Source organism: Petromyzon marinus, chromosome 6 (genome assembly GCF_048934315.1).
Source record: "Petromyzon marinus isolate PM22_M1 ecotype Great Lakes invasive population chromosome 6, UKy_Petmar_22M1.pri1.0, whole genome shotgun sequence".
Classification (NCBI taxonomy): domain Eukaryota; kingdom Metazoa; phylum Chordata; class Hyperoartia; order Petromyzontiformes; family Petromyzontidae; genus Petromyzon; species Petromyzon marinus.
Genome location: NC_133672.1, coordinates 5019752 through 5029106, shown reverse-complemented (window position 1 = coordinate 5029106; position 9355 = coordinate 5019752). Strand labels below are relative to the sequence as shown.

General features: G+C 55.0%; 1 protein-coding gene across 1 annotated transcript; it reads right to left on the bottom strand.

Annotated features, from left to right (window-relative positions):
* Positions 1-3249: 3249 nt before the first annotated feature.
* Positions 3250-7156, bottom strand: CYP1B1 (cytochrome P450 family 1 subfamily B member 1). Its single transcript, XM_032948508.2, has one exon. It carries the CDS (start codon positions 7125-7127, stop codon positions 5508-5510), a length of 1620 nt encoding a protein of 539 aa, XP_032804399.2. The 5' UTR covers positions 7128-7156; the 3' UTR covers positions 3250-5507.
* Between the last annotated feature and the right edge of the window lie 2199 nt (positions 7157-9355).

The following is a 9355-nucleotide window of genomic DNA, read 5'->3' as shown; positions in this document are numbered from 1 at the left end:
AACGTAACCCCACAACCTCAAAGGCCTGTTATGCACGGCGGTCGTCAATCCCATCAACATCCAACGACGGAGCCGTTGGGTGGCCGGTCACAGCGCACTTCGTGTTCCTCCCACACGAAGCAAAACACTCATTCGTGGGATTGGCCAAACATGTCCAATGCAATAGAGCCGTCCCTGAAAAAGGCCATTGCTCAGAACGTCGCTAATTATATAGAGCTGTGTTCAATTTTAAGCAGTGTTATTGACGAGTGTGTACAGCGTCCCGTGATTGTGTGTCCTCCTAAAAATGGAAGTCTTGAGATCCGAAGAGGATTTGCTGGGTTAAAACGTAATTTACTTTTCGGGTGTTTTGTTAAACTGCTCACTCAGTAAGGTCACCTACGGGCAAATGACAGACTATACGGCCGCAGCTCAAAACTCCGAGAAACCTTTTTGATTCTAAACTAAACGATATTTAAATGTTGACTTAAAACTTTCGTGACTGCAGGAATTCATATTCTATGGTTATTTCGGTAAAGTCACGTGGATAGAAAAAAATAACAATAAAAATAAAGTGACCAAAATATATTTCACGACGTTTCGAGCGCAACACAAGCGGACGTGACTTTACCGAAAGAACCATAGAATACAAACGATATCTATTTTTGTATTTTAGCAGGTAAGGCCCACTGAGCTACGTAGCTCGTTTTAAAAAGCGACCTGGCCACACATGATAGCTCAACGAAGTGGCTTACGTGGAAATGTATAGCGGCCAAACGCTCTAAACGCAAAGTTTCTCAATGTGGAGGGGAAAAACCGGAGGACCCGGAGAAAAATCCACACGAACAAACTCCAAATATGCAGGCGTCATGGTTGGGATCGAACCCATGACCTCCTGCAAATGCACCACAGCATGTAAGGCCGCTATTGTGCCGGCCTCAGCCCTCAAGTCACTCGGCTAAACTCTCTCTCGGCGAGCAGTATATATGCATGTTAAACTTCGTTTGCACCGCGATAATTGATAGTTGCACGGGTGGGTGGGTGGGTGGGGGAGGGAAAGACAACAAAACGAAACAAAACCACACAACCGCAATGCGTTCGACTCCGGCTACAACCAAGTCGTGGGGCGCGCCTTTCACTGTACAGGGCACACACCACATGCCCCCCGCGCCATCGCGCGCTCGTCGAGTGTCCATCAACCCGGGCGCTCTTCAAAAAAAGAAACTCGACAAGCCTGAATGCAGTTGAATGACACAACCGCATTTGAATCAAAATCACGGGAGGCCTTCAAGCGTTGCACCCTTTCTGAGCGACCGAAACGATGAACGGTGACCTCGTTACACCCGGGAGCGCGGACCCCCCCACCTCCCCCCCCCCACGTGCTCAGGACACCAGCCTTGCGCAATGTAGGGGCCCCTTTTTGAAACAAAACAAAAAACCAATCACATTCATTGCCGGATGAAGGCCTCCCTGCCTCCCACGCCCGGCGTGCGTGCCCAGGATCGGTTCCGACTATCACAACTCGCCACTGATGGTCATAGCCGCGGCCGATAATCGAACATCAACAATGGGGAATGCCTCGTGAGACGAGACGCGCCAACAACTGAGCCATCATTATGAGACCTCCTTTGCCAGAAACAAGATATAGGAATAGGTTTTACCCTTTTAACTGGCACAAAAAGCCATCGCTGCGCCGTGCTCCCGAGAGGCCCTCGTGCAGGAGACCGCGTGCGAACTGTCGATTGGCGCTTCGTGCACGGGGTGAAAAAAATACTTTTGTTTTGTACGTGAATTGCAGCCTCTAACCGCGCACAAACACATCCATTTGCTACCATTATAATGTGTACAGTTATACAACAATGGTTGTAGATGTATATAGGGTCATGATAGCAGACGTACCACAGGTTTACATCGGAACAGGAGTTATATAACTCGCGGTCACATTAAATGCAGTATTGCAACGTAAGTTTACGACTATACAAATATAAAACTTATCACATGTGATTATAGATTACTTGCATGTTGCATATACGGTATATGTTTAATAAACCCCGTAGGCTTGCTTAACAGACAACAAATGCAAGCGACAAGTGGGAATGTTCACTGATAAAAGGCTGAACACATATGCATTAACAATCACAGATGATACACACGCGGACAAACGCCCCGAGCAACGTACAAATATTGACACCCACAGATGCAATGCAGATGAAAAGACACCACTAGGGCATGCACACACACCACGTACAACAACAATCACACAAGCAACACAGTACCAGACACGCACACACGAGATGCAAAGCAGACGCGCACACACACACAGGAGAACGTTTATTTTGCATACAGCCACACAAAACAATCACAGCCACACAGACACGCAACTTGTTTTACAGACAGATGCACGCAGACTCAAAGTTGCACACACACACACGCACGAGAGACGAAGATCTCCCGGAGAGCACTTTAACAGGCAAGTGCTGTGAGCGAGCAACCTATGAAGGCCGGAACGGCACACGAGGGGGTGGGTGGACAACAACACACACGGCCGCCTTGGTCTCCCCAGTGGTGATGTTTACTACACACCACACCAGGTACTCATTTGAGGCCGAGTCGACCTAGGGGAGACCCAGGACAGCTTCAGATAATCGTCACCACTGGTGTTGAACTCGGATCGCCGGGTTCGTACTGCGGCGTGCCAAAACCACTGCACTGTCGCTCCTCACCGCGCAAAGACAAAGATCCCCCGTATTGCCTTGACAGACTGTTGGGGCAAGTGCTGTTAGCGAGCACCTATGAAGGCACGCACAACTAGTTATACGCAGATGCACACACTCACAAAGTCGCACGCACACCCCACACGCTCGGCAGCCTTCACACATTTACAAACAACGCGCGCGCCGAGAACTCAGATTTAGTTACACACACAGTCACGCGATTCCATCGTTCGTGCCGTGTTGGCAAAGCCGAGAGGCAAGTTCCTGGAAAGTCCGGTTGGTCGTGAGCATCGCAACACGCGCGGCGCACGGACAGCCTCCCGCGCCTCCCCCAACAAAAAAGAAACCCACCCCCTCCATCAATCAGGCAGAGCGTGCGAAAAGTGCGCGCGCTCGCCACACGCTCGCACGCGAGCCCAGCAGTCCGCCCCTCCCTCCCTCCCTCCACCACCCCTCCCACCTCTAACAACGCTCCCTGCCGTCTCTGCATTGCCTCTTCCCCCGATTCCTCCTCTCATACCCCCCCCCCCACTCACTTCCACCCCCCCCACCCCAACTCAAGCCAGCAGCCCACGTGGAGGCGCCCTACAAAGGCACAGGTGCAGAGGGGCGCAGGGTGCCAGCGAAGTGAGGATGGAGGAGACATGAGCGGAATGACCCAGCTGTGCCAGGGCACAGAAGCTCGAGTTGGCAAGCTCCGGATAACAAGACGGTGGTATCGGGGATGGCTGGTAGATCGATCGTGGGTGTCTACTGATCGATGATGGTGAGGCAGTGAAGATGGTGACCGATGCAGATGGATGGATGGGAGCTAATTGGTGAAATGGATCAGGTGGATTAGCAATTAGATAGTATGGACAGATCATGGATTGAGATGATGATCGTAGTTGTTGAGTGGATGACAAAGATTGAGATAAATGGGACGATGATGATGATGATGGTGCTGATGACTGATGGTCAGAGTTGACCAATGACGAAATAATTCAACGACACGACAACATGAAAGTATACCGCTATCGTAATAACTTGATTTCCGTGGCGACCACTACAACGAGAATGCGGGCTACAAGAACAGCTCCCTTGAAACGCCTCAAAAGTTTTGGCTGCTCTGCATTGCAGCTGTTTAGCGCATCACGCCAAGGTCTGGAATATATATGTTATAGCGTACGTAATTTACGCATAGCGAGATTATGTAGATATACTGAACACTTTGTTTACAAAAAAAATAACTTACGCAAACAATCAACATCAGTCACTGTACAGACGCGGCCAATTCCGTCTACTGACACGAACACACACACACAGCACGCTACTGGACACAAGTCAGTCAGTGAAGTCACCACGGCGCGTGTGCCAGGCCATGTGCACTTTGAGGCCTCGTGAAGTGTCGAAGGCTCGCTGACAGCAGCAGGTAGATGCACCACCAGCTGCGCTGCCTCCTCCCCCCCCCCCCTTACGGTGCCAACTTGCTCCATTTTATCCCCCGGCGCTCCACTCGTTGGCGTGAGCGTCGCTCATCTGGCATCACGAGGTACATAGCCGCACACACAAAATACAAAGATCCCCCGTATAGCCTGTAACAGACTGAAGGGGCAAGTGCTGTTAGCGAGCACCTATGAAGGCCGGCACGGCACACGAGGGGGTGGGTAGCCAACATTACTCCCGGCCGCCTTTGTCTCCCTAGTGGCGATGTTTACGCACCGCACCAGGTACTCCTTCGAGGCTGAGTCGACCTAGGGGAGGCCCAGGACCGGTTCAGATAATCGTCACTGGGTGTTGCCCGTGAGCGGGAATCGAACCCGGGTAGCCAGGTTCGTAGCGCAGCGTAGCGCTAACCGCTACACTACCGCTCCCCTCTTACACACACACACGCGTACACACGCGCGCACACACGCGCGCGTCATGTCACAATTCCCACACCCATCGAATGGACCCGTGACTATTCTAGAAGCGACCTCATGGTCTCGTTCCGCACGCGCCTTGTCCCTTAAAGTTTCATCTGTCCTATTAATAATAATACAAACTTTCAATTTATATTGCGTCATTTCACGCCAACTTCATGCAACGATGCCATATCATTCGATTCCTACGCTCACGATTCCATTGAATCGAATATGTAGAAATCGATTACGATGTAAGCCAACTTGCATATACATTATATGCCAATGCGTTGCTACGCTAGGGATAATGAAGCAAGCCAAACTGCAAACATGGAGTTATAAACGCAGACGGAATTCCTGGACAAACCACACATATACAGTATATATGTGCGTGTTCTTGAAACGATTCGCTAACTTAACCGGCGAAATCGAATCGCGGGCAAGAGGCGGGAATGAATCGTTGCCCACGGGCTCAGCGCACTTGGGACTAAGTCCGTGCTCACAGACTACAGCGCTCCACGCGTCTGGCTCGGCATCATGCCCCACGTGCTTCTCCACCGCAATGGGAGCTCCATCTGTTAGGACCCAATTCAGCAGCTCCACCCCCCTCCTCCTCCACACCAACAGCAAGCATCATCACCAGCATCAGCCGGCAGCGCTATGCAATCAATGGGAGAAAAGTAAGCTGCCCGATTCAGTTCCTGGAGCGGAACGTCGGAACCGTCATTCCGAACGACACCGCACGACAAAAGCAACAACCCCATGGGATGGAGAGAGAGAGCGAGAGAGCGAGCGAGAGAGAGAGCGAGAGAGAGCGAGCTAGAGAGAGAGATCGAGAGCGAGCGAGAGAGCGAGCGAGAGAGAGCGAGCGAGCTGTGACGGCACAGACAGCGACGGCAGCGCTTCGGAGCGCATCGGCTGCGGGGATTGCGCGCTACGACTGCCGGCGCGCGTCGGCGAAGCACTCCGCGAGCACGTGGTCTCTGACGCGCGCGCGGACGTCGAAGGGCATCGGCTTGAGCGTGAGGCCGTACGAGCTGTCCATGGTCAGCGTCTGCGCGGGGTCCGCCTCGAACGAGCACTGGTGCGCCAGGATGGCCGCGAATAGCAGCAGCTGCATCTTGGATATGTCGTCGCCGATGCAGCGGCGCTTGCCCACGGAGAAGATGAGCACGTTGCTCGCGAGGTCCTTGTCCACGCGGGTCCCGCTCTCGTCGAGAAACCGCGTCGGCTCGAACGTCTCCGGGTCGCGCCACCGCTTGGGGTCGTGGTTTGACGACCACTGGTTCACGAACACCACGGTGTCCTTGGGCACGCAGTAGCCCGCGATCACCGTGTCGGTCGTGGTGGAGTGCGGGATGGTGACGGGCACGAAGCTGCTGTAGCGCAGAGTCTCGAACACGAACGCCTCCGTGTAGGGCAGCGAGGCGCGGTCCTCGAGGCACGGCAGGCGGTGGCGGCCCGCCACGCGGTCCACCTCCTCCTGCACGCGGCGCTGCGCTCTCGGGAAGCGCACCAGGAACATGAGGAGCCACATGAGCGCGGTGGACAGCGTGTCCTGGCTGGCGCCGAAGATGTCGTTGACGGCCCCGGACACGTGCCGGCCGGAGAGCGCCTCGCCCGACCTGCTCCGCGGCCGCTCCACCTCAACGGCGGCGATGAGCGAGTCGGTGATGTCGCGCGGGACGCCGCCCGCCTTGAAGTCGGCCCGGTGCTGCTCCACTTTCCTCCGCGTGAACGCGTTGAACTCCATGTTGAGCGCCACGAAGTCGCGGTAGGCGGTGCGCACCGGGTTGGGGAAGTACAGCAGCCAGGGCATCACGTCCACCAGGCTGCCCGCGCCCACCGTGCGGCCGAACTTGTCGTTGCGGCTCACGATCTCCCGGAACTCGCTGTTGTCGTAGTCGTATCGACGGCCGAAGCACAGCGCGCTCATCACGTTGGCGATGGCGAGGATGAAGAGGCGGCTCGGATTGAAATAGCGGCCGCCGTCGCTGCGCTCCAACATGATGCCAACCAGCGCGCCCGCCTCGGACACCACGTAGCGCTCCAGGTCAGCCCGCGCCTCCGCGTTCCCCGACGACGAGAAGTGGCGCAACGTGGACTGCGCCACGCACCTGTGCATCTTCCACAGGGAGCTGTAGCCTCCGAAGGCCATGCTGTTGCCGTCGGACACGACGCTGAAGCTGGGGAAGGCGGGACGTCCCGCGAAGTCGGCGCCCTGCTTGACGAGCGCCTGCCTGATGGCGGTGGCGCCGTTGAGCACCAGCACGGGCCGGCCGCCCAGCTTCATCATGAACACGTCCCCATAGCGCCGCGCCATACGGCACATGGCGAGGTGCGGGGCCGAGCCCAGCTGCAGCGCATTGCCCAAGATGGGCCACGGGAAGGGCCCCGGTGGCCCCCGCGAGCTCCGGGCGCGACGCAGCAGGAGCCAACGTCGCGCCTCGAGCGCGACGAGCAGCGCGACGAAGACGAGGAGGAAGGGCTGCGCGAAGCTCTTGCAGGGCGCGTCCCACAGGTCGCCGGTCACCTCTTCTCCGCTCAGATCCATGGCGGTGGTGATGTTGTTGTTGACGACGAGGGACGGTGATGACGAGGTGCGAGGCAACGGTTTTTGTTATTCACCCCCCGAGGTCTCCTCCCTCCCCCCCTCCCCCCCCCCGGGCCACGGTCAAGGATTGAGGACCTCGTATCAGACTCCGCCCGACCCCTGCGGCTCTCGACGCAATGCATGCATCGTGCTCGCTTTTGAGCGCGGCGCAAACTCCGCACGTCCAAAGTTTGCGCGTCCGCACGCGAATTAGCCCGGTGGGGAGGGGATTTAAAAAAAATGAGAGAGAGACGTCCGTGTGTCTAGGATGCTCCGTTCTGGAAATCGCACGTTTTCCGCAAGTTAAGCGGAGCGCATTGCAATTAAAGTCGCTCGATTTGTCACCAGCACACGCCTCAACGTCACCGACTCGGCGAGAGAAGTTGACATTTGTCGCTGCGGCCGAGGTGGGAGGAGGGGGTCCCTGGCGGAGCTCTGCAGAGTCGTTGCCCGCCTCTCATCCTGAGTACCACGACAGTCATTCGTGCTCAACGGGTCCCCGGCAACTTCGCGGCGACGAAAACGGAGGAGAGAGAGAGAACACGCGTCCGTGTGCCAGGAGGAGCGCCGGTGTCGACGGGAGAGGGAGTGAACCCGTGTTTTTATACTCTTGGGCTGAGTGGTTGGTTGGTTGGTGGTGGTGTACGGAAGGGGCGGTGGGTGTGTGGAGGAGGGGGGAGAAGGGAGGCGGTGTGATCGTACAACCGATGTGAATGAGTTGCGGTTTGCACAAGTTGCGCTGAACGGCGGCGCCAATTGGTGGCTGGCAGGGGCGGGGGCCACGCCGTGCCCCCTGCGCCGCCGCCTCCTCCTCCTCGCGTGCGGACCTCAGATTATTTATCAGCGAAAAGTGCCGCTTCCTTCCTGCGCCACCACGACCTCAGTTCAGCCGCGATGCCCCCCTCCACCCCCCCCCCCCCCCCCCCAGAGTCCACGTGGGTGTGCGACTGGGTTAGGGCTGAACGATCTCTAATTGAGATTTTCTAACAGATATTGCGATTAAAAAAATGTCGGCCAAACTTCAGTTCAATATTCACTGTGTAATAGATTTAAAACACGTGATGGAGAATTACCACGTGATACCATCAAAATATGAACTGCTCTATTTATTCAAATGCAAGGATGAGAACTTAAAAGATATGAATTGCTTCCAAAATGTATTTATTAAAATGTTTAATTGAAATAGAACAAACATAGAACATCTTGTTTGGTTCTTTCGGTAAGGTCACGTAGAATGAGAATAAAATAATAAATTAATAAAATAACACAATAAAATTCTCACGACGTTTCGGCCACAACACAAGTGGCCTTCATAAGGTGAAGGGACGAGACTGTCTGGAGGACGTTTTCGATTTGAAACATAGAACAATTAAAGTTACATAAATAAAGTCAGAATAATAAAAACAATTCCAATAAGTAATCGGACTTTCACATCGCAGCCTTTGTGATTTGCTAATAGCATTGTTTCAAATTGCGTTTTCGATTTGAAATCGATCAATAAGTTCAGCCCTCGACTGGGTGCGAATGAGTTGTAGTGGGGAGCGATAGTGTGGCGGTTAGCACGCTGCGCTATGAACCTGGCGACCCGGGTTCGATTCCCGCTCACGGCCAACACCAGTGACGATTATCTGAACCGGTCCCGGGCCTCCCCTAGGTCGACTCAGCCTCAAATGAGTACCTGGTGCGGTGTGTAAACATTGCCACTAGGGAGACAAAGGCGGTCGGGCGTGGTGCTGGCCACCCACCCCCTCGTGTACCGTTCCGGCCTTCATAGGTGCTCGCTAACAGCACTTGCCCCTACAGTCTGTTAAGGCTATACGGGGGATCTTTGTTTTATCTTTGTTTTGTCTGGTCACATGATGCGTGTGTGTCCGAGTAGATGCGTGCGTTTGTGTGCGTGTGTGTGCGCCTCCAAAAGCGCGGGACGCGACAGCGCATTGGCCGACGGAGCGCCGTGCCACATGTCCGGCGACTCGCGTTAGATTCCCGTGCTCACGGCGTTACACCACCGAGTGACGATGAACTGAACCAGTCGGTCGTGGGCGTCCCGCAGGTCAACTCCGCCACAAAAAAAAGAGTACCTGGTGCAGTGTGGGAAAACGTCGCCACTAGGGAGATAAAAGGCGCCCGAGCGTAGTTCCTGGCCATCCATCCGATCGCGTCGGCATTCACCGGTGCTGCTCGCTAAC

What these genes read in the sequence shown, in the direction of transcription:
- CYP1B1 (XM_032948508.2), bottom strand. Translation starts at nt 7,127, where the DNA reads ATGGATCTGAGCGGAGAAGAGGTGACCGGCGACCTGTGGGACGCGCCC.